The sequence below is a fragment of the Camelus bactrianus genome, chromosome 19 (assembly GCF_048773025.1).
Source record: "Camelus bactrianus isolate YW-2024 breed Bactrian camel chromosome 19, ASM4877302v1, whole genome shotgun sequence".
NCBI classification, from domain to species: domain Eukaryota; kingdom Metazoa; phylum Chordata; class Mammalia; order Artiodactyla; family Camelidae; genus Camelus; species Camelus bactrianus.
The window spans coordinates 7,319,028-7,345,106 of NC_133557.1; the positions used below are offsets into that span (position 1 = coordinate 7,319,028).

Below are 26,079 nucleotides of genomic sequence, written 5' to 3' on the forward strand. Positions count from 1 at the left end.
TATATCCAAATGTTCATAGTAGCTTTTTTGGTAATAGCCAAAAAGTGGAAACAACCCAGATGTCCTTCAGCAGATGAGTGGGTAAATAACCTAATACATACATAATCTTATAATAATAAATAAAAAGGTACAAACTATTGATACATGCAGCAACCTGGATGAATCTCCAGAAAATTACACTGAGTGAAAAAAGCTAACTCCAAAAAGCTATAGACTTTTTAGTTCCATTTATGTATCATTTTTGAAATGACAACATTTTAGACATAGAGGACAGATTGGTTATCACCAGAGGCTAGTTAGGTAATAAGAGTAAAGGACAGAAGTGTGTATGATTATAAAAGGGTAACACGAGAGATCCTTGTGGTATTGGAACTGTTCAGTATCTTGTCTGGGTGGTAGAGACACACACATGCATGCATACACAAATGAGTACAAGTGAAATTGGGAAAAATCTGAGTAATGTTGATTACATCAACATCCTTTGGCTGTTTGTGATATATTATAAATCTACACAGTTGTGATTTTATATGGTAAAATGTTACCATTGTGGGAAACATGGCAAAGGATCTCTGTTATTTCTTACAACTATGTGTGAATCTACAGTTATGTCAATAAAATATCAACTAAAGGCAGACACTGACTGACTGAGTGAAAAATATAAAGGTCCAACTATGTGTTGTTTACAAGAGGCATTCCTTATATTCAAAGACATAAAATGATGGGAAAAGATACATCTTGCCAAGAATATGCCAATATCAAACAAACTAGAATTTAAAACAAACAAAAACTTAATAGAGACAGAATGAGATGTTTTATAATAAAATGGTCAATTCATCAGGAAGATATGTCAGCCTAACCCAAAATGCACACAGCAAAAACTGACAAAATTAAAAGGGAAAATAGATAATGCAACAATAATAGTTGAAAACTTCAGTACCTCACTCCCAATAATGGGTAGAACAACTATACCAAAAATCACTAAAGATACGTAAGAGTTGAAAAACACTATCAACCAACTTGACCTAACTGACACTTATAGAACACTCTACCTAATGAGCAGAATACACATTCTTCTTAAGCACTCAGTGAACAGTCATATGGTAGACCAGGGGTTGGTAAAAAGTTTCTTAAGGAGCCACAGAGTAAATATTTTAGCCTTGTTGTCTATGCAGTCTCTGTCACAGCTACTCAACTCTGCTATTTTAACTCAAAAGTAGCCATAGACAACACTTTAATATGGGAATGACTGTGTCCCACTAAACTTTCTTTATAAAAACAAAGAAGCCATGCATAGTTTGCCAACTCATGTGCTAGGTCATAAAACAAGTCTCAGTAAATTTAAAAGGATTGAAACCTAACAAAGTATGTGCTCTGACCAGGGTGGAATTAAATTACAAGTCATCAAAAGAAGGAAGTTTGGGAAACCCACAAATATTTGGATATTAAACATTACATTTCTAAGTAGCCCATGTGTTAAAGAAGAAAAAACAAGGAAAATTAGAAAACATTCTGAGCTGGATGAAAAAGAAAACACAACAAACCAAAATAGTGGGGTGACTGACTGCTCAAAGCAATCTGCAGTTTCAGTCCAATCCCTATCAAAATTCCAATTATCTTTTTGCAGAAATAGAAAAGCAGTCCTCAAACTCTTACGGAAATCCTCCTGCACTGTTGGTGGAAATGTAGTTGGTGCAGCTACTCTGGAAAACAGTGTGGAGATTTCTCAAAAAACTAAAAATAGGCTTACCATATGATCCAGCAATCCCACTCCTGGGCATATATCTGGTGGGAACTCTAATTTGAAAAGATACTTGCACCCCATTTTTAATAGCAGCACGATTTACAATAGCCAAAACATGGAAACCTAAATGTCTATCAACAGATGACTGGATAAAGAAGTTATGGTATATTTATACAATGGAATGCTACTTAGCCATAAAAAAGAGAAAAATAATGTCATTTGCAGCAACATGGATGGGCCTGGAGTTCATCATTCTAAGTGAAGTAAGCCAGAAAGAGAAAGAAAAATAACATATGATATCACTCATATGTGGAATCTAAAAAAAGAAAAAAGGAGATACTAATGAACTTGTCTACACAACAGAAACAGACTCACAGACATAGTAAACAAAGCTACAGTGATCAAAACTGTGGTACTGGCATAAAGATAGATATATAGACCAATGGGATAGATTTGAGAATCTAGAAATAAACCCCAAACATCTAGGACCAGTTGATTTTTGACAAGAATCTGAAGACCATGGAATGGGGAAAAATAGTCTAACAAATGGTGCTGGAACAACTGGATATACACATACAATAGAATCATGTTGTACTCCTTCTTCATATCCTATACAAAAATTAACTCACAATGAACCAATGACCTAAATAGAAGAGCTAAAACTAGAAAACTCTCAAAAGAAAACTTAGGGGTAAATATCCATGACCTCAGGTTTAGCAATGAATTCTTAGATACGACATCAAAAGCATGAGCCACAAAAGAAAAAAAAGCCAAAAAAGTAGACTTAAATTTTTTCTGTCTCAAAGGACATTATAAAGAAAGTGAAAAGCTACAAAATGTGAGAGAATATTTGTAAGTCATTTATCTAGTAATGGTTTAGTATTCAGAATACAGAAAGAACTCTTGCAACTCAACAAGACGACAGCCCAATTTAAAAATGGGCAAAGGATTTAAGTAGCCATTTCTCCAAAGAAGATATACAAATGAAATAAGCACATGAAAAGATACTCAACATCATTAGTCACTAGGAAAATACAAACCAAAACCATAATGTGTGGGTTCGTCACCAGTTGTGGGTTCTGGCCAGCAGAAGTCCCACCGAGATGGAATGAATTACTCAAGACTCTGGGGAAGAGAGCAAGAGGGAGTCAGTAGCCAACTCCATGAGCCTCTCAAATCTCTCATATTTATTGAGTACAGTCAAAGGGGGAATTTAGGGAAGGACAGGGTGGGATCACAATGAGTACAAAGGCTTTGTTTATTGTTGGTGTTTGGCTCAAGGTCAGAAGACCCTTTTTGGTGAATCATAATGGTGTTGAGCCTTTTAGCTTATCAGGGCGGAATGAGAATCAGCTGCTTAACAAGATTTTCTTGGGCTCAGGCGGGCTGTGCCTGTCTTAGGTTGCCCCCTCAGGGGATCTTACCTATCATTGGCTAACCAGCCTTCTCACCTCTGAGTCTGCAGCTTTTTACCATTCCAGCCCAAGGCTGTTTTGGGGATAGAAGACTAACAGCAGGCATGCCCAGCGTTTATAACTGGCGGCCTCCGTCATTGCCAAAACCTCAAGGCAGTTACTAAGCACATCTTCTTTAAGGAGGTAAGTGGCTGGGGTCTGTTACAATTTGTTAACCCAGTCATGGGCTCCCACAATAATGAAATACCACTTCACACCCACAAGGAAGGATATTTTGAAAATAGCACAGAAACAACAAGTGTTTGTAAGGATATGAAGAAATTTGAACCCTCATACATTGCTGGTAGGAATATAAAATGATACAGCCACTGTGGAAAACATTTTGGTGGTTCCTCAAAAAGTTAAACATAGAATTATTATATAGCCCAGCAATTCCACTCCTAGGAATATACCCAAAAGAAGTGAAGACAGGTACTCAAGCAAATCCTTGTACACAAATGTTCATATTAGCACTATTCACAACAGCCAAAAGGTGGAGAGAACCCAAATGTCCACCTGTGGATGAATGGATAGGGAAATTGTGGTACATATATCAAGAAAAAAAGAAACAGCACAGCAAAGGAAACCATCCCCAAAGCAAAAAGATAACCTACTGAATGGGAGAAAATATTTGCAAATGATATGACCGATAAGGGGTTAATATCCAAAGTAAATAAATAGCTCATACAACTCAATATCAAAAAAACAAACAACCCAATTAAAAAATGGGCAGATCTGAATAGGCATTTTTCCAAAGAAGACATACAAGTGGTCAATAGGCGCATGAAAAGATGCTCAACAATGTTAATCATCAGAGAAATGCAAATTAAAACCACAATGAGATATCACCTCACACCTGTTAGAATGGCTATCATCAAAAAGACTACAAATAACAAGTGTTGGCAAGGATGTGGAGAAAAGGGAAGCCTTGTATACTGTTGATGGGAATGCAGATTGGTGCAGCCACTATGGAAAACAGTATGAAGGTTTCTCCAAAAACTAAAACTAGAGCTACCGTATGACCAGCAATTCCACTCCTGGGTATTTATCAAAAACAAAACAAAACAAAACACTAATTGGAAAAGATACATGCCTTGGCCCCCATACATATTTGGTCAGTCATGACTATGTGGCCAAAAGTCTCTATATCTATAAAATGGGGACATATTATGGTACCTACCTATAGAAGTTTTATGTGAGAATTAAATTAAATAAAGCCAATAAAATGCTTATAACAGAGCCTGACTTAATAAAGGGTTTTTTTTTAAAGAAGAAAATCAAAATGACTAGTAAACCACAAGCCACTGTTAATATTTTGATTTGTTAGCTTTCAGACTTTTTCCTGCTACACACACACATATATATATAATATATAATCTACCTTTTTTTCAACCTTTCACAAAATCGGGATCATATTTTATATACAAGCTATATCCTGATTCATTTTTCCCATGTATCTTTATTAAAAGTTAAAATTTACTGAAAACAGGTTTACATGACCTAACAATATTATAACATGACTCTACATAATTATTTAATCATTATCTCCTTGTGAGATATCTAAGTTATTTCCAGTATTTTACCATTATTAATATTACTACTTTAAAGTTTAAGGAGTTTTTAAAATCTTGACACTTGTCCTTTTTTTTCCTTTGCATTTCTTTGGGATTGAACTTTTTCATATGTTTATTGATATTGATTACTAGTATTATTTCAGTGGAATAGCTCTCCATGAATACCTTTTTATAAAGCTTTTCGTGTAGGAGCTCAAGCTTCTGGGATAGTGCCAAGTACATAGTACGTACTCAATAAATATTTGTGGCATGATTAATGACAAGGATATTAACCCTTTGTCTATCATAATTGTTTCAAATGGGGTCAAGCCTTAAGAAAAAATTTGCCTCTGTACATGTGCAAAGATAATGCTATCTTGGTTCTTATCTTTGTAACCTAACTTATTTCCATTCTTTTCTTTCCTTAGTTCATCCATGAGCTCGGATTTCCTGCATTACAACTTCAGGATGCCTAATATTGGATTTCAGAATCTGCCGCTCAACATATATATTGTGGTTTTTGGCACTGCTATATTTGTCTTCATCCTTAGTTTACTCTTCTGTTGCTACTTGATTAGGTAATCAGTTTTCATTGTGTTGCTTCAAAATATGTTCTACCCTTAGATTAAATTTTTTATAAATATAATAATTAGCAAATTTTCTAAAATTAAGGTGGCTTAACATTTTAACCTGCTGTGGGTTACTGATCAGTAAAACATCTTTATTCAGTCTTATCTGCTGATGAGGTGTTTTACACTATAGGGGAAAATTGTCCTCATTTATTTTTCTGACATACTTGCACCTGGCCCAGATACACCTATGTCATTGTCCCTAGGATTTAATCTACTTTCACAGAAATTTCAAGATTGCTTTTCAGGAGGGTGTTGCCTCATTGTTAGCTAAAATCATTAGGGATTAGAAAACAGTGTCCAAAACAAGATCCAAGCCTTTAAACAGGTTCTTGTGGTCTCAAGAAGATCTTAAGCTTCCATTTGTTGCTGAACTGGTCAGGTGTTCAGAAGATTGATTATCTGCATAAAAGACTAAATACTCTACAAGTTCTATAGCACACGTACAGACAAGTGACAAAGGATAAAAAACCCACTTGAAGGAATAATGAGTTTGAACAGTAAAGACTCATAGTTAACTGACTCATAATTGTTTAAGCAATCGTTTTTTTCTTTTTAAGTTTTTAATTAGGTCCTAATTTTCAAAGCCAAAAATGAGGCTATAATAAATTTTACACTGTATTCAAAGAGCTTTATGGAATAAAAGAGAATTTAATTTTATTAAATAGCTTATACATCTAACAGTTTTTAGTGTTTGTATAATATATGATTATGGTTAAGGTAAATACCATCAACAGATACCTTTCATCAGTAATTCATTTTTGCCACTAGTGTTTTGGAGGCACTCACTTACTAATGGTCAAAGTCGAATGAATTTTGTATGTAGTTCCTAATTTTCTGACAAGTTAATTTACATTTTTATAGAAAGTGAATCTTTTCTGAAGTTCTCAAAAATGTAATTTCCCCTTATATGCTGTCTGCTGATGATTTTTAGGTCTTGTTCAGATAAATAAATTAAATACTTAGCTAGTATAATTATAGCATTCAGGAAAAACTTTTTAAAAATCTGTTTATTTCCAGAAATTTCCTTTTTCTAACATTTCTTTAATATTAGATTGATAAATGTTATATAAATATTCATTTTTTTTTTAATTATAGAATTAGCCGTGGCACAAAAAGGACCTCATAGCATAGCTAGGAGTCATCCTATTTTATAATGAATCATGTAATATTCTAATTTATGTTTGTTATTCATCTTTCTTCCTAGACTATCTGTTCTGTTTCCTGTATTCCAAACACCCAGAACAGTTGTGTTAGCTGTTCTCAGGGAAGTCCAGTAAGAAGAATTTAAAATTTCTCATTACACTTTACAATTAGCTTTGCATCCATAGTCTTGGTTAGAAAGATTTCAGTAGCATGGGTACAGAGGTGATGAAAGGCGAGTTATAATGGGACAAAGTCTCACCAGCAGGTGAAAATGGATACAAAGAATGTAACTTCCTCTTTGAAGAATATTGGCTAAGAAAAGATCAGAGTTGGGGAGTGCAGTTTGCTGTAAATTAAGGAAGTATTTTGGTGTTTGGGTTTTTTTAAGATAGAGATTTAGGCATATGTATAAATATAATACTAAGGAGAAAAAACTAATTGTAGAGGATTTGTGAAAAAGAATGAATCATGGAGGTGAGAAGAGACATACCTAAAAATTACATCAGTGTTGGCCCTAAATAGGAGAATACCTTCTTAAGACAGAGGTGAAGGTAACTGTGGAAAACAGTACACATATAGGTATGTGGAGTTGGGAGCAAGAGAGCTGCTTACCTGAAAACCTCTTTCTTTCTCTGAAAAGTAGTTGAAAAGCATGGGGAAGGAGGTGGTAAGATAAAGCTTGAAGAGAGTGGCTAGTATTTGAAATGACTATGGCATGGAAGCTTAGGATATTCAGCATGAATTGGTAGAATCAGAGAGCAGTGTGGAGGATCTAGCTTAGCATGGAGACTACAGATTTGTAGTGACCATAAGCTCCATGGTTTTATCATTTTTTTCCCAGCACTCTTCAGCATTGTTAATTATGACCTCTCAGTTACTTTTTTAGAAACCAGTATTTATTAAGTACTTACTATATGCCAGACCATATGCTGTATTTTACAGAAGTTAAATAATTTCCTACAGTCACACAGAGAAAAAAAAGATGGTTAGAGCTGGGACTCAAACCCAGTTGTGTCTGACTCCAGAGCATATGCTCTTAACTGCTTAAAAAATAATGTTTATATTTATCAGGCTTCATTTCAAATAAACATTTCAAAGAACATATTGAAGATATTCTAAAACTTTTTTTATTGAAGTATAGTTGATTTACAATATTAAAACTTTTTTTTGAGCCTGGAATTTTTTAATGAAGTCAGTACATACTTTTCTTTTAATGAGTAACAAGGTACTTAAGAAAAAGGAAATGAAAAATATTCCTCATTTTTACCTCCTTTCACCAAATAAGTCATAATCTATATTACCAATATGTTTATAGGAAGGAATAACAAAAATATGTTTGTGTTAAATGCATAACAAATGCAAAATAAAATGGTGCAATTTGAAATATTAGATAATTAGTGGACTTAGAGTAAAGGAATAATCAGAAGGGTGACATTAATTTAAGTAGGAATTTCTAGAAGAGATTAATTTTTGAGCCATGGGTTGAAGAAAAAGGTGAACACAGATTGACCAGTCCTGTGACTGGAAGTAATGATGCTTTGTGAAAATATATAGATCCCACTGAAAGAGTCAAATAAGCAAAATAAATTTACAAATATGGCCTCATTTTAATGAACTCTAATGAAGTTAATTTTATGCATTTATATGAAAGTGTACTCTACACTTCTCTCAGTAAAACAAGAATACAAAAAAAAAGTAAGGATATGGAAGATTTGAATTACATGATTAATAAATTTGGGCTAATTAGGAGAAATTTATAGTTTTGAAATCATATATTAGACAAGAAAGACTGAACACCATTCATATGAATTTTCCTTTTATGAAACTAGAAAAAGTCAATTAAATCCAAAAGAAAATAGAAGGAAGAAAATTAAAAAGCTAAGCACAAAAATCAATGAAATAGAAAATAAATTTATAATAAAATTATTGAAATCAAAAGCTGATTCTTAAAAGATTAACAAAATTGATGAATTTCTAGGAAGATGTCCAGAAAAAGAAGAGAAAACATAAATTTAGTAATATCAGAAATGAAAGGGGGGGCATTACTACAAATTCTACAAACATTAAAAAGAGTGCAAAGGATATCATAAACAACTTTATACCAATAAACTTGAAGTTTTAGTTGAATTAGACATTTTTCTAGAAAAAATATAGCACATTAAAACTGACATAAGAAATAGAATTTATGAAAAAACCACAATTAATATCGTACTCAATGGTGAAAAACTGAAAGCTTTTCCTATAAGTTCCGGAACAAGACAAAGATACCCGTTTTCACCACTGCTATTCATCTTTGTACTAGAAGTTTTAGCCAGAGCAGTTAGGCAAGAAAGAAATACAGGGCATCCAATTGGAAAAAAAGAAGTAAAACTATTTCTTTTTGCAGATGACATGATTCTATATATAGACAATCCCATAGAATCCACACCAAAAAAAAAAAAAAAAAATCTACAACTCGTAAACAAAATAACTTTGAGAATACAAAATCAACACCAAAAAAAAAAAAAGAAAAATCAGTTGTATTTCTGTACTCCAGCAAGGGACAATCTGAAAAGGAAATAAATGAAACATTTGGAATAGCATCCGAAAGAATAAAATTCCTAGAAATAAATTTAACCAAGGAAATGAAAGACTTGTACACTGAAAAACTACAAAATACTGCTAAAATAAAGAAGACCTAAATAAATGGAAAGACATCCTATGTTCATGGATTAGAAGACTTAATATTATTAAGATGCCAATACTCCTCAAAGCAACCTACAGATTGAATGCAAAGGCTATCAAAATTACAATAACCTTTTATGCAGAAATGGAAAAACTGATCCTCAATTCATTTAGAACCGCAAGGGGCCCCAAATAGCCAAAGCAGTACTGAAAAGGAAAAACATAGTAGAAGACTCACACTTTGCAATTTCAAAACTTACTTCAAAGCTACAGTAATTAAAACGTATGGTACTGGCATAGGAATAGACACTGAAGTAGAATTGAGAGTCCAGAAATAAACCCAAACATCTGTGGCCTATTGATTTTTGATCAGGGTGCCAAACCATTTAGTGGGGAGAGAGTAGTCTCTTCAAAGGTGAAACAACTGAATGATACCTGTAAAAGAATGAAGTTCAACCGCTATCTCATATCCTACATAAAAATTAACTCAAAAAATAGATCAGCGACCTAAATGTAAGAGCTAAAACTATAAAACTCTTGGAGGAAAAACAGGAGGAAATTTTCATGACCTCGAATTACAGTGGATTCTTAGATTTGACACCAAAAGCACAAGCAACAAAAGAAAAAATAGATTAATTGAACTTATAAAAATTAAAAATATTTGTGTATCAAAGAATATTATCAAGAAAGTTAAAAAACAACCTACAGAATGGGAGAGAAATATTTGCAAATCACATATATCTGATAAGGGTTTTAATATCCAGAATATATGTATATGTGTGTGTGTGTGTGTATAAAACTCTTACAACTCAACAACAAAAAGACAACTGAATTTAAAAACAGATAAAGGACTTAAATAGCCATTTCTGCAAAGAAAATATACAGATGGCAAACAAGCACATGAAAAGATGTTCAGCAGCATTGGTCATTAAGGAAATGCAAATTAAAACTACAGTAAGATACCACTTCACAACTGCTAGGGTGCCGTATTTAAAAATATGCAAAGTTTTAAGTGTTAGCAAGAATGTGGAGGACTAGGAACCCTCATACATTGCTGGTGGGAATGTAAAACAGTACAGCTGCTATGGAAGAGTTCAGCAGTTCCTTCCAAAGTTAAACACAGAATTACCACATGACCCAGAGATTTCACTTAGGTGTATCCCCAAGACAGATGAAGAGAGATGTCCACACGGAAGTTTGTACACAGTGCTTATAGCATTATTCATAATGGCCAAAAGGTATAAACAACCCAGATGCTCATCAACAAATGAATGGACCAACAAATTGTGGCATATACATACAGTGAAATGTCAGCCATAAAAAGGAGGGAAGTATTGATACATACTACAAGTAGGAACAGCCTTGAAAACATGCTAAATGAAAAGAGAGAAAGGGGTCACGTATTGTACAGTTTCTTTTATGTAATATATCTATAATATGCAAATCCAGAGAGACAGAAAGGAGATTAGAGATTGCCAGAGATGGGGGAATGGGGAGCAACTACTTAATGAGTACCAGATGTTTTCTGAGGAGCTTTTTTTTTTAATGGAGGTATAGGGAATTAAACCCGGGACCTCGTGCGTGCTAAGCATGCGCTTTACCACTGAACTATACACCCCATGCCCTCAGATGTTTTCTGATGAAAAAGTTTTGAAACTAAAGAGAACTGGTGGTTGCACAACATTGTGATACATGAAATACCACTGAATTATACACTGTAAGATGGCTAATTGTATGTTATGTGATACAATAAAGAAGAGTAACTTTTTAAAAATCTGACTCAGGAAAAAATAGAAACAATAATTATATATCTAGTAAGAAATTGTGTTATTTATTAAAGCATTCCTACAAAGAAACTGCAAGCCAGGTAGCTTCACCAGTGAATTCCTTCAAACATTTAAGGAAAAAATACTACTCTTATATGACTTTTCCAGAGAACAGAAGTAGAAGAAATACTTCTCAACTCATATGAGGCCAGATAATTTTGATTCCAAAGCTTGGCAAGAACATTACAAGAAAGGAAATTATAGATATAGACTAATCTCTCTCATGAGCAAAATATTAGTAAATCAAGTTTAGAGATGTACAGAAGGGTAGTACATCACAACCAAGTGGGATTTGTTCAGGAATGAAAGTTGTTTTAATATTCAAAAATCAGTACAATATACCACATTAACAGTAAAAAAAAAAAGGGGGGGGGATGAAAAAAGCATTTGATAAAAATTAATGTATATTCATGATTTTTTTAATCTAAAACTAGGATACAAGGGAATTTTGTTTATTTGAATCAAGGATATCTACAAAAAACATCATACTTAATAGTAACATCATACTTTATAGTAACATATTGGTAAGGACATTCACTATCACCACTTTTACTTCACATTGTACTGGAGGCCCTAGCCAGTGCAGGAAAAAAGAAGAAAGGAAAAGAAGTGAAATAAAGAATAAAGAAGCAAAATATGTTAAGATTAAATAGGCAGAGCTTAGACTGTTACTACTTGCAGACAAAATGTATATATTAAAAATCCAAAAGATTCTGCAGATGAAATATTTACATTTAGTAAGTGAACTTAGCAAGTCACTAGATAAAGGATCAATATACAGAAATTGAGGGTTTTTTCTATGTAGTAGCAACAAAGATTTAGAAAATTTAAATTTTTTAAACACCATTTATAGTAGATCAAAACTTTCCAAATATCTAGGAATAAATTTGAAGGATATATGTGTTCTACGTAGGAACGTGTGCAGAGAAGGAAGCTCTGGTAAATAGAGTATGATGTGTTCATGGGTTGGAAACTCATTCTTGCAAAGATGTCAGTTCTTCCCCCAACTGATCTCTACATTAAACACAATCATGATCAAAACCCTAACATGTTTTCTGGAAATTGACAAGCTCATGAAATTTATATGGAAATGCAGAGGACCAAGAATGGCTAAGATAGTTAAGAAGAACAAAGCTTACAGATTTAACACTGCTGGACCCCAAGACTTGTTACAAAGCTCCAGTACTATTCACTTAGCACGCAGGTCTTGGTTTCTAAATATTATTCTCCAATAAAAAGAACCAAGGCTCTTTGGAAGAAACGGTTAATTCCACAAGTAGAGCAAGGAAAATACAAATAAGCCTGTAACATCTTTTGGTGCCAGTAAGCAAGGAAATGCATGGAAAAGAATGAGGGCATGTTGAAGGGACACAAGACTCAACCTAAAGGAGCACCTAAAAGCCTAAATCAATTTGAACAACAAAATAAATGATAATATTGAATTATAACCATAGACTAAAACAAATATCCATGAGTCCATGCTGATATAAATGAATGAGGAAGAAGGGACATCTCTTCCTTACAGAGGAACTCCAGTTAATAAATGTACAAGGATTTAGGTAACTACAAAACCACCACCAGGCAAACACTATAGTTGTAGGCAAGATGGATGCTAAAATCAGTGAGCAAAAGCTTGAGAAAAAATAGGACATTTGCATTGATTCAACATCTCTTCCCCAAGATATTGATCAGTTACAAAGGGGAAAATAGTAACTTTACTGTAGAGAGACCCGGTGGACACTGCCATAACCAAGTGATAAAAATCTTGAAAAACAAGGAAAAACAAGGAACTACTACAAATTGGAGGAAGCTAAGGAGCCATAAATAGATGCAAAGTGGGATCTTGGATTGGATCACAAAACAGGAAAAGGACATTAGTGAAAAAAACTAGTGAAATTTGAATAAAATGTTTAGTTAATATTGTATAAATATTGATATCAAAATATCAGCGTAAACTTCCTGGTTTTGATCATTGTACTATGGTTGTGTAAAATGTGAGTGTTGGAAAACCAGAGAGAGAAGTATGTGAACTCTGATATTTTTTGCAACTTGCCTAAATCAAAGATTATTTCAAAATAAACATTTATTTTAAAAACCGGCATGGTATGGACACAAAGTGCGTTAGTTTCCCAGAGCTTTTGTAACACAGTACCACAAGCCAGATGGCTTAAAACAACAGAAATTTAAGGCTGAAAGTTCAAAATTAAGGTGTTGGCAGGACCATGCTACCTCCAAAGGCTGTCTAGGGGAGGACCCTTCCTTGCCTCTTCTTAGGTCCTGGTGGTTATCAGCAATCTTTGATCCTCTTTGGCTTGTAGCTGCATCCCTTCAGTCTCCGCCTCTGTCTTCACCTGGCCTTCTTCCCTGTGTCTCCACGTGTCCTCTCCTCTTGTTCTAAGGACAACAGTAATACTGGATTTGGGGTCTACCCTAATCCTAATATGACCTCATTTTAACTAATAAGTAGCCTGCAAAGACTCTGTTTCTAAATAAGATTTCATTCGGAGGTAGCAGTTTGACATGAATTTTTGAGGAGACACTGTTCAACCCTGTACACAAGGATGGGAAAATAAACCAATGGAACAGAATAGAAACTCTAGAAATACAACCACATACTGGGTCTGACTTACAACAGATGTGCCATTGCAACACAATGGGGAAAGGTGGGTCTTTTCAATAAATGAATCAAATGAAAGTCTGCATGTAGATAAAAAGAATCTTGACCCCTGCCTCTCATCGTATATAAAGACTAATTTCAAATGGATCATAGACCTAAATATGACATGTAAAATAACATTATTTTCACAACACACACAAAAGAGTATCTTCATGATCTTGGAGTAGGCAGATTGCTTTAACTGCACACAAAAAGAACTGATATTGGGAAGAGTTGACCAGTTTGACTTAATAGCTTCAGTTCATCAAAAGATAACATTAAGAGAATGAAAAGGCAAGCAATAGAGTAGGAAAAGATAGTTGCAATACATAGACCCAACATAGAACTTGGATCTAAAATGTTTAAAGAACTCCTACAATCAATAAGAAAAAAGATAGCCAACTCATTTTTTTAAATGGACAACAGACTTAAAACAGGCATTTCATAAAAGAAGATACTCAAATGGGCAATAAACATATGAAAGGGCCCTAAACATTATTTGGGAAATGCAAAATTAAAACCAAAATGGGATACCACTGAACACCCACCAGATTGGCTAAAAAATTTTAAACTGACCCTACCAAGCAGTGGCAAAGATGTGGAACAACTAGAGCTTTCATGCATTGCCTATAGGAGTAGAAATTGGTACAAGTGCTTTGAACTAGCAGTTCTACTCCTGAGCATATGCTCGACAGCAGTGAGTCTATATGTCCACTGAAAGACATGTAGAAGAATTTGTATAACAGTTTTAGTCATAATAGCCCAAAACTGGAAGTAACCTAAATATTTGTCAACAGTAGAATGGATAAATAAATAGCTTTATGTTCATTCATACAAAGAAACAATATATGTCAGTCAACAAGATAATTACCCCAACAACCTGGATGAATTCCACAAGTAATTGTTGACTGAAGGAAGCCAAAAGAGTATATACCGAAATGATCCATTTATGTAGTTCAAAAATAAGCATAGTTAATCTACAACGATAAAAAGTAGGATAGTGTTTGGAATGGACATTGATTGGGAAGCGTCATTTGAGGGATGCTAGAAATGTTCTATGTATTGATCTGGGTGACAGTTGCACTGTTGTGTATGTATACATAGATAAAATTATTTTTAATATCTATATTCTTAAGGCTTATGTACATTATTAGGTATATGTTATACTTCAATTCTTTAATTAAGAAAAATGTGATAAATATTGGAATATGTAGGCTGTCATCACTAAAAAAAGAATTGAGACTTCTTCATTAAAATATTTGATCTTTTGTTTTAACAAGGTTTTACTTGAACTTATATATTTGGATAACATTTTATAGTTCACTGTTCACTTTCTTATAACATGTAACAGATATGTCATTTGGGTGTATTCTAGAATAAAGATTCTGGATTTAAAACCATAAATGATAAAAATTAATACCAAAAATCAGCAATTAAATTTTTTTTCAAATTGTTATATTGGAAATCTCAATATTGCATTGCTCATTTCTGTCTTTTAGGCTAAGACATCAAGCACACAAAGAATTTTATGCCTACAAACAGGTGAGCAAGATTTACTTAAGATTGGCTTTGATCATGTTTCTTACCTAAAATGAGAATTTGGAGTTCCATTCATATTTTAAACTGGGATTGGATTTACTTGTGTTCATTTTAGTATTTTGCTTGCCAGTTTGCATTACAAAATAGATCAACTTCACTTCAAGTATTCTTTTCCTTCTTAAGTATTACTTGAAGTTATAGAAAGTTCAGATGATAAAGTAATTTAACAGGGAACTTTGGCCAACATTTTGCTAAAAGGAAATGCTGTAGCTTAAAATCCTTACTGTTACTGTTACCCTAAATGGAGTTCAGAGATTCCATTAAATGAATTTTTGTTGTTGTTTTTTTTAGTGGGGGTAGGTAATTAGATATATTTATGTATTTAGTTAATGGAGGTCCTGGGGATTGAACCCAGATCCTTGTACATGCTAAGCATGCACACTACCACTGAGCTATACCCTCCTCCCCAGTTAAATGAATTTTTTACCTCCTTCTTTATTAGAAGACATACTAGTTCCTCAGAGGTAACCAGCTACATTACAGTGATCTTACATCCTCCCCTTTGTATTTTAAATGTTAGCTCACATCACACCATTAGAAGTCCTAATACTTGGATCATTCCTGTTAACCCCCAGCCCTTTGTACTATCCCTTTGCTGATTTGTTACTTAAGGTAATAATTTAGCTGTTCTTGAAAGCCAGTAAAATTTGTTACATGTGTTATCTGTTAATATTTTACCACTGACACCAAACAGTGGGCCTAAGTGTTCCTTAATTTTCTTTTGACCCTAAGCATAAAACTACTTTTGTTGTCCATAGCAGTTTGTGGGGGAAGGGGTTGGGAGGGCAAGCTTCAGTTCATTTGGGTCTTTAATCTTGCTGACGCTGATGTTACAGAACCATGTAATCATTTTAGGATCACGTATCTTTTTGTCCATCTTTTGCGTGTCTCTGAAATCTGAACTCGTTGGTGAGCTCCTTAGATGTCCATTCTTCCCCATGGGTCTTATGTGGGATTCATGTAAAGAAATGAATGTTTTAGTTTTCTAAATGAATGAATCCTTTTGTCTCAGTTCTATCATCGTCTTGACAACCTGCAAGATATTTGAATGTAAGCTAACTAGAGATTAAAATTGGCCATGGTGGTCATTTAAAAGGTGAGATTGACTGATAGAAATAATTAAGTCACAAGACAGATGGCAAAAGTGGTCTTTAAAATATACTGAATGAGAAAAAAAGTGTATGTGTATATGTGTATACATACATACATACATACATACACACACACACTGAATTGGAAATTTAGTACATCCCTGCTTAGCTGGATGGTAGCTTCTGGTTGCTATTTCTGGAAATATGACTTGTCCTCAAAACGATTTTTGGTTCAGATACTCAAGATTTAGAAATTTTCCCCAAATTTCACTTGCCTGTTTTTTCACTTTAAAATGAAATATAACTCTAGTAAACTAAGTTTATTCTTAGAAATATTCTTTTTAAATAGTAATCTGCCTTCTTGTCATTTTATATTCCTTTTAACTGACAGCCAGTCACCACAAAGTCAGATTGGGGACAGCACCTGGATGAACTTTAAGCCCATTTTACATAACAAAATTTTCTGAGGATCATGATATATAATAATAAGCAAAACTTCCAAAATAACAATTGACTTACTTTTTAATCTTTTATAAGTTATCAGTCAATCCCACAAGCCAATACTGTTTTACTAAATCATAAGGCAAGCAATCTCATTTATTTTCCACCCATATTAGCACTTAACTCCAGATAGGCATGTGTCAATGTCTTTTCCCAAAATTTAATATATTCTCAAAGAGATTTTAAAATTGCTTTTCAGGAGAATATTGCATCATTGCTCAAGTTAAAAGAATGTTGCTAAAATGTTCTGTCTCAAACTGTAAAAGAGATTCTCTCCAATACTGAATATGAGGGAAAATAAGCTATATACACAAAAGAAAAATATTTGTGAGTATAATGAGAAACTTTTTAAATTATAGATGTAAGTGGGCATAAAAGCGTACTTTTTGTCTTACAGGTTATATTAAAAGAGAAAGTAAAAGAACTGAATTTACATGAGGTAAGTTGTTGATAAATATTTCAGAAGGCTGTGCTGGGAGAGAAGCTGGGTGTTTAAAGCTTGAGGACCTGTTCATACAGTCTAGGAGGTGGAACATCATTCCCCCTTTACAGATGGGAAGCTGAGGCCCAGGAAGGTCATCCAAAGGCTGGAACTGCTAGTTTCTCATCTTTATCCACAACTTGTTCACAGCCTTCCTCCAGAAAACAAAAATGGGCTTGGGGGAGTGGATGTTGCTCAGTGGTAGAGCACATGCTTAGCATGCACGAGGTCCTGGGTTCAGTCCCCAGTACCTCCATTAAAAAAAATAATAAATGAAGTACTGCATTTATTTAAAAATGGGCTTGAAAATAGTGCTCCCATCACTAAATTTAAACATGAATAAAAACAGCTGGTATTGGTGGTGCCTAGGTGGTGACAGTCCCAGGCAGGGGATGGTGACAGTCCCAGGCAGGGGATGGTGGCAGGTAGCATCCTCACTTTACAGATGAAGGGGCAGAGCTTGAGAGGCATCACGATGGCTGAAGTGACACAGCTAGTGGGTGTCTGAGCCAAGGCCAGCCGTCTGTCCTGCCTTCCTCCCTGCTCTCCTGCAGTATCAGCAGTAATGCCAGATCTGATAAGACAGTTGTCCGTTCTCCTCCTCCCTGGAGAAGGGTGTTGGGAAGACCAGCATTCCCAGCACTGGCCATGGGGCCCCAAGGACCCACATGTCCTGTCACTTAGCCTAAGAATACTGGGTTACATGTTATAGGTTAAGAAACAGGTGACAGGGAGGCAGGTCAGCAGTCTGCACAAGAAATGGTGATGGTTGAACCAGCACCCCTGGAGATGGACAGGGAAGCACGCAGGGAGGAGTTCAAACTTTGGGCGGACAGAAGTGCACCAGAACCGGGGGCCCCAGCCTCAGGCAACATGGTTATGGCTCTGAGTTTCAGTCTCCCTCTCTGTAAAGAGAGTAAATGGGCTGATACTGGTGCCCCTGGGCACTGGTAAGTGTCTAAGAAGTAGTGGTTAGAACCTAGCCTCTGGATGTGAAGAAGGCTTCTTTCCAAGCAGTGGAGCCTAGCCACCTATCAGAGCAATCCTGGCCCCATCTTCTCATTTTTGTAAGTTTCAATTCAGTGACTCTTGCATAACTTTTTATATGACAAAGACAGACACTGACAGAAGGACAGTGCCAAAGTAAGGGGCCCAAGGAACTACATAAAGCATGTTACTGCAGGCTTTGCCCTGGTTTATAGTTTATACATTATAAAAGCCAGAGAAAGGAGATCCCCAGGGCCTGTCCCAGGGTGTGAGTGGTCCCTTCAAGGGCCGTGCTGCTAAGCAGGCAGAACATTCCCTGCAGATAGTCAGCCCCTTGGCACAGCACAGAAAATTACATTGTGGTCAGTGTATCTGGTGAGAATAAACCTGTCAGACTCTTCTGATGGCACCAAAGTAAAGGAACCTGTCTCTTGCTTTCTGTCTTCTCCCATCTGCCCTCTATCTTGAAGACATGTGACAGGAAAAACAGAAGACTCTTCTTCAGAAGACCTCGCCCATTCGAGCCTGTTTCTTTCACTTAAAGAGTTGTGGGACATTGTAAGTCCCTTCAGATAGCTGGCCCTCAGGGGCCTGCACTTTACTTTGGCCTGGGAGAGCACTTCTCAGATACTTTGTCTCATCTGTGAATTTGTTTTTCAGCTCTGTGCAGTGTGTCTAGAAGACTTCAAGCCTCGAGATGAGTTGGGAATTTGTCCATGTAAGCATGCCTTCCACAGAAAGTGAGTATTAATGTGGAATTATTTAAGGGCACCTGAGTTTGAGGCATGTTGACCAACTCATTTGTGGGCTTGGGGCGGTGCCCGACAAGCTTGGTGGCTTCATGATTGGCTTATAATGCAAAAAGCCAAAGGCACCCTGCAGGGTGGGGCGTGCATGCGTGTGTGTGTGTGTGCGTGTGTGTGTGTGTGTGTGTGTGTGTGTGTGTGAATGACAGTGACATTAGGAAGGCACCGGGTGGTACAATATGACCACCGAGGCAGGACTTCAGGCAAAGAGCCAGACAAGCCTACACCTCCTTGGAGCCCAAGCTATAAAGAGCTATTTAACCAGAACTTTCCAATGAGAGTTTCCATTCCTAAAAACTTACTTTAAGCAAAACCATAGTTGTTTTAAAACAAAATAAGTTAAGTCTGAATGTAAATAGTAGTGTGGAACCATCTCCTCCCCATTCCTACAGACATATTTAATATTCCCCCTTCTCTTGCAATTGTATGTGTTTTGTATTTCTGTTAGAAAACTTAATTTATCCTCATCCCCACTAGTCCTCAGTGTACTTCATTGTTTAAGAAGTCATGGGTGACTGAGGGTGTAGCATGCTGTCTGTGGCTTCATTGTATCACCTTTTGGAAGACTGGAGTCTCTGGTTCCTCCAGAGGGTGAAATGTGCTTTCCGCCTGGTGGGAGAACTCTTCTGGACCGGGCTGGTCACCCAGTCCCCAGCTCTGGGCAACAGATGTGTTCACGTGAGACACGTGGCCAGGGGTGCCATGAGACTGACATCTTCCTTCCTGTGGTGTCTTGTTCTGCAGGTGCCTTATTAAGTGGCTGGAGGTTCGCAAAGTGTGTCCCCTATGCAACATGCCGGTTCTGCAGCTGGCCCAGTTGCATAGTAAGCAGGACCGTGGACCCCCACAGGGGCCCCTCCCCGGGGCAGAAAACATTGTATAGCTCACCACAAGGATCAAACTGTTGCAGGATCCAACGTCTGCCTGGAGCCGGGAAGAACAGAAGCAGTCTCTGTGCTGGCTGCGCTACCTGGGGCACCAGTTGCCACTTCCTTTGTCACATGAAGAACTCTTGGGCCAGCTAAGCTGGGAACCCAGACTTCTGGGTCTTGTGACAACCAAAGTACTCTGACACTACCCCATGAGAAGAGGAGTGGATGAGCCTTCGGGTTTGGTTCAGGAAACTTCACGAGGGTCTCTTGCTAACTCCATTACTCTCTGTCTCCCAGACACTTATCTCCACGTTAAGGTGAATCTTTATCAACCAGAAAGGAAGATAAACACAAGTGTTAGAGGAGGGAACGGAGGGCAGGTCTTTAAAGCCACCACCCTGTGACAGGACAGACCGTGTGCCTGGGCAGCAGCAGACCCTCCGGGCAGCCCCTGAGCCAAGTGAAAACAGTGGTTACCTCAGCCCACACCCAGCCGGTTCCAGTGCCGGAGGCAGTGCCAACAAGGCTTTTCACGTTAAGTTCCTTTGATAAGGTTGTCTTGAAACCCAAGGGCTTTGGTTACAACAGAGCAGCAGTGTCCCTTGCCACCAGTTCTCCCTCGAGTTCACAAGACTTACTTATCAGATGATCTAAGCTAAAAACATTAGATGCACTTGGAAAGGTCTGGTCAGAAGCCATTTCCTCTTACTTCCCCCTCCCGCTCACCAGTGAGGCACAGCCAAGCTGCTATCAGGAGCCACAGCAGGGGGTGGGCCTCTGAGCCCATGCTGTCCCTGCGTGACCCGGGGACCCAAGGGTGCTGCCCACATCCCCATGTACACAGTGTGGTTCCAGCCTAGCTGCCGGTCTCAGCCCACTGCCTGAGTAGGGAGCTGCTGCGAGCGCCTCACACGGCTCCGAAGAGGAGCATCTTTCTGATAATGGCCAGTCCTCCTGACCCTGGTGAGCTGAGAGGAGGATGCTGAACTCCTTGCCTCTCTGTCCTTCCCTCTGTTCTCTTCCCTCTCTTGCTCTCTTTCTACTTGAGAAAATGCCTGTTGTTAACTTTTTAATGATTTAAATCTTCCCAAATAAGATTGATCCCTGTTATTCCAAAGGTGGGGATCCACTTGAAACCGTGGTTTCAGGAAGCTCCTGCGGGGCTGTTTGCCGTTGGTTTGTGCCTCAGCATTCACACTTGGGGTAACTAGTTGAAGTGTCTTGATGGGAGAGAAATGCATGCTGCTCTTTGGCTCTTTCTGTCCAACTTTTCTAGAAATGACTCAGAGTCCATTAGGATTCGTGAATAGTGTATAAGTTAACTATGTGAAGCAGCGTTGGGTCAGGTAGGAAGTTCTTTTCCACAGCCCTGCTCTCCACCTCTTTCCATCATAGGGGTGGACTCCTTGTTGACAGCTTTCTTTGCCTCTGCTCCATCCCACAGGTGTGAGTGGGGGCAGTTTCTCCTTGGAAATACAGCCTGCACGATTCGGAGAGAGTGAAGGAAGCTTTGCTACTGTGTTCATGGCATGTCTCCAGGAATTCTTTTGGAATCCAGCCTCTGCCATTTTAGAACGGGAGAGGGAACCTGTCTTTGGCTCAGGTGGCTGGGATCAGATGAGGAGGAAAATTCCCATTAGCCTAGAAAAGTGCTGGGCAGAGTCCAGTTTGGAAAGTTACAGATCCAGTTGGTCAGAATTGGCTGTTTCCTATGTGTGACCTATTTGTGGTATGCCAACTGGACTGCTGCTTTAAACAGGGCAAGGGAGGTGTGGAATATTTTTATATGAAAGCCTTAGCCTGTTTGGCACCCCTGAAAAGAACTGTTTGTACGCTCCTACTTTCGTCCTCTGTTTCTGCGTCCTCTAGTTGTAGCACAATAGAGCTGAATGCTGCAGAGCGCCCAGCTCACAGTGAGGTGTTGTCACTGGCAATGTCAGAAGTGGGCTTGCTTCTGGACTAGTCTCAGTAATAGCCAGCACTCACCATTTTCACATAGTGGCTTTGGGACAAATCTTTGTTATGGAGTTCCAATAGGAAAAAGAATTTTTTCCCTACAAAGGAGGAATTTTTGTATTCTATACTACAAATTATTTCATCTCACAGCTTTTGTAGGATTATATAGCCTTTCAGTTGCAGCCTTTTTCCATCCGTGTGTGTCCGTATTTGTAGGGAGGCAAATTAATTCACCTCACTGTGTCACAGCCAAAGGCAAGCTGAGGTGGTTGGTGCATAGCACTGGGCCAGTGGCGCAAAGCCCAGCCGTTAGAGGAGAGCTTGAGAATGCTACGCACTCTCCACTAGGCACCATCGTGGGTCTGCTTTACCCCATGACCTCAACATTTGTGAATGTGGACGGCTTTTAAAAATACAGCTCTTTCACGGAGGTGGGGCTAAGCGTGTTCACTCTGCCTGTAGTCGTCTTCCTTTTCTTGGCTTGGTGTCCTGCTGCAGCATGGCCAGTGTCAACTGCAGTTCTCACACCTCAGCAACACAGTGCAGATGTGTTTGCTCCCCACATCTGGGGCTCCCTCCAGGACTTCCCTGGGCTGCACTGCTGTAACAGAATGGCCGGGGTTTAATTTGTCTCCCTTTAATTCTGATTAAAACCACAGTTTTGTGTGAAAAGACAAGGTTAAATCTCCATCTGGATTTTTTTTTTTAATAAGTTAAGGATCTCTTAATACTCTTTGATCATTCACACCTCACCCCACAGTGAGACCAGTGGGGGCTGCCCTGGCTGAATCTGTCTCTATGAGTTGTTGACCTTTTGTTAATCTGTAGACACGTGAGGACTCTGATCTGCCTTTTGGCTGCTGGCTGGTGACATGGTGATTTTTTAACTTGGTCTTATTATGTCTTAAGCAGCTCAGATTGGTGTTGCTTGTGTGCTGTGGTTAGTGGAGCAGAACTCAGCCCCAACTGGACTCCATGGATGACTGAGACATTATCTCGGTGTTAATAGGGGTGCAGCTGAATTCAGCTGGCTTTAGGAACAGGGAACAAAACCAGCCTGACTTGATTCCTGGTTAAGCAGGCATAAGACACTAGTTGTCATATGCCACTTTTCTTTGCTGTAGTGATTTGGTTAGGCCTATCCCGAGTAGGAAGGTCCCTAGCCAAGGAACAGGACAAGACAGTAATGGCCAGATTGGGACAGGGAGCCCATGAGGAAGTCTGGGCTGAGGCGTTCAGGGGACCTCACACCATTGCCACATACCAAATGCTGACAAATAGATCCTTTCTCCAGTGCCTAGCCCTTCAGGTCCATCAGAGGAATGACCTTGGGCCCTGTTCTTTCCACAGCTCCACTCCAAAGCTTGTCATTTTCATGGCCTGTTCCCACTCTGCTAAGCTACTCTGAACCATTTGTAATTATTCTTCTGAGGCTTTCTGGGAATTATGCACACAGGGCAGCATCCCCAGAGCTCTGGGCAGAAAAGGTGCCGAGACTGATTTGAACCCTGCCTTGCCACTCACCAGCCATGTGCCTTCCTGCAGGTTAGCCTCTCAAAGCCTGTTTCCTTATTTGCCCCCCAGGGATTACAGTAACAGTGTCCTCACTGGCTCTTGCGGGGATTGGCCACCATGTCCAGAGCCTGGTGGGCAGCAGGCCTGGAGTCATGGGAGCTGCTGCTACTAGGTGACATCATGCTGGCCACTGGGGCTCTATTGTCCCAGTGGAAACAAACTCGGCAGAGCCTCCTTGAGATGTAGGGGCTCTCCCCAGGTTCCTGGTTTGCCTGGCTCGTTTCCCTTTCCCCTCCTGATCTTCCTTAGTTGCTTCCAGTTACCTGTGCCCACAGTGCTCCCCGACTTGGTTGCTGTGGCTGAATATTCCTTAAGTTTTTAAAAAGGTACTACCTTCACATGGCTCTCAAATCACAGTTAAGTCTTCCTTGCATCTTTGACCTCCAACAGCCAAGCTTTTCACCTGCTGAGTACCCACTATTTGTTCCTTGTGTATCCTCCCAGAGATCATTTATGCATACGCAAGCAAATACAGGTGTGTATGTATATATGAGTGTATGTAGGTATGTGTGTGTGTATATACAGTTGACCCTTGAATGACGGAGGGGTTAGGGGTGCTGACTCCTTGCACAATCTGCACAACTTTACAGTTAGCCCTCCATATCCAGTTCCACATCCCTGGACTGAACCAACTTTGGATCGTGTAGAATGTATTTACTAAAAAAAAAAAATCTGCATGTAAGTGGACCTGCACAGTTCAAACCCATGTTCAAGAATCAACTGTGTGTACTTAACTTTTTTTTTTTTAACTTAATACTGGACAAGTATATTCAAGGAGCATTCCTGTTCATGTGGGAAGAACCATCCCAGAAGTCAGAATATCTGTAAAAAGGTGAGCCCAGAATTGGGGGATGTTTTTGCAATCACATCTCCTTTGAATAAGGCATATTTTCCATTGATTGAAGCATGCTGCAATTCTTTTTTATATAAATCAGAAGCTACAATCCCTCCCTGACCCTGACCCTGACCCTAACCACAGACAGATGCCCAAATGAGAGCACAACCAGTTTCCATAGATCCTCCTGATCTGACAGGACACTCAAACAGGCGCCATGGCCAAAAGCGACAGCACAGCCCAGCAGCCCCTGCAGGGGCCTGGACATGCTGCAGCCCCACCCCGACCCCCAAGTGAGGACCTGGAGTCAGACAGTGACGTCTGGCTACAACGGTGACGGTTTCTTAGGCAAGGTCCCATTTTTGAGGCAGAATTTTGAGAAGCAGCAGTAACTGAAGGCTGAGGCATCCTTGTTTTGTGGGGCCAATGTCTCAGATGTTGCTGAGCAAATAGGTGGTCAGCCGCCTCAGAATTAACAGCAGATTTGCCTGAAAGTCCAAGTTCACAAACCAACCTGCTCCCTTCCCCTCCCCACTCTTCCTGCACACACTAAAAAGCAAGCATCCCCATGGAATTTTCTCCTTGCCCAATATTTTTTTCTATTCAATAGATGGAATATTCTCCCCACCAATATTTTCTTCTAAAAAAAATTTTAAGTTCTTTTTTGCCCCTGCAGGAGATCAAAGTTAAAGCTGCTTCTTCCAGGCAGCTCTGCTCCCTAGGCCAGCAAAGGCCTAGTGGCTTTGCATCTTGGGCAAGGTGCACACTGTCCTTCCGTCCACTCCTTCCCTCCCAGGCCCCACTAGAGTGGGAGGCAAGTGGGGCCAGTATTAGGAAGTCCTTCCTAGTGACAGCTCAGTCTTCCAAGAGAGTGTCCCTGAACTGTCATTTCTGTGTCTCTTGACAGATCATTGCCAGAAAGGAGGGTATTAGTCTTGTAGTTTAAGCCCAATGGGATTTATTCACTAAATATCATATAACTCCCTCAAAAAAAGGTTTATGAAATGCTGAGCCTCAGGTTTCATAGACATGTTTGTACACTAAGAATTCTGCAGCAGAATATTTTTAAACATTCGCCTTTTTTTGTAAGCTATATTTTTGTATATTTAATTGCTATTTTAAAATTTTAATGCATTTTGCTAATTACTCTCGTTTAAAAAATAAAACATGCATGTAATTGACTTAATGTAAATAAACAGATTTTGAAAGTACTTCGTGCTGAGCATGTACCCACCCTTGGCCACCCACACCCCACTTAAGCCCACGTAGCAAGAGCTGCAAAGTCAAGGTGAGTGTTTCTGAACAAGTGAAATTGGTCATCAGCAACAGATGATTGTGATGGAGGAGCTTCCAGCTTGTCTCCTCCCGTGGTGTGGGGTGCAGGTGGGACACAGGTCGGTGGTGATACATAGAGCCCCAGGCCACAGCAAGGGGGAAGGCAGAGGCCGAGTCCCCACCAACCACCCTGGCTGGCTTCAGCGTGCAGATGTGGCTGGAAACAGACAAGCAGTCTCCCAAACGTGGGTGCTAGTCCTAAAGGGGGTTGAAGTGGCAAACTAGCGCACACTCCACCCCTCTCGCTATGTCCCAGGCTGGGAAATACCAACTATTCTGTTGGGAGGAGAAGAAAATCTCTTGGTCCAAAGCCACCGTGTGGCAGCTGTTTCTACTCACCAACCCTCACTAGGACCTCTGAGCTCAGTTTCT

General features: G+C 38.6%; 1 protein-coding gene across 6 annotated transcripts in view; it reads left to right on the forward strand.

Annotated features, from left to right (window-relative positions):
- The window catches only part of RNF24 (ring finger protein 24), a 58,476-nt gene extending 32,893 nt beyond the window's left edge, over nt 1-25,583 (forward strand). For all 6 annotated transcript variants that reach the window (XM_045508592.2, XM_045508594.2, XM_074346975.1 and 3 more), the window contains 5 exons: nt 5,177-5,326; nt 15,169-15,211; nt 17,258-17,299; nt 18,989-19,068; nt 19,879-25,583. In XM_045508592.2, coding sequence (XP_045364548.1) covers nt 5,184-5,326; nt 15,169-15,211; nt 17,258-17,299; nt 18,989-19,068; nt 19,879-20,017 — 447 coding nt within the window. In that variant the 5' untranslated portion in view covers nt 5,177-5,183 and the 3' untranslated portion in view covers nt 20,018-25,583. The remainder of the gene's footprint in view (nt 1-5,176; nt 5,327-15,168; nt 15,212-17,257; nt 17,300-18,988; nt 19,069-19,878) is intronic.
- Nucleotides 25,584-26,079: the final 496 nt, after the last annotated feature.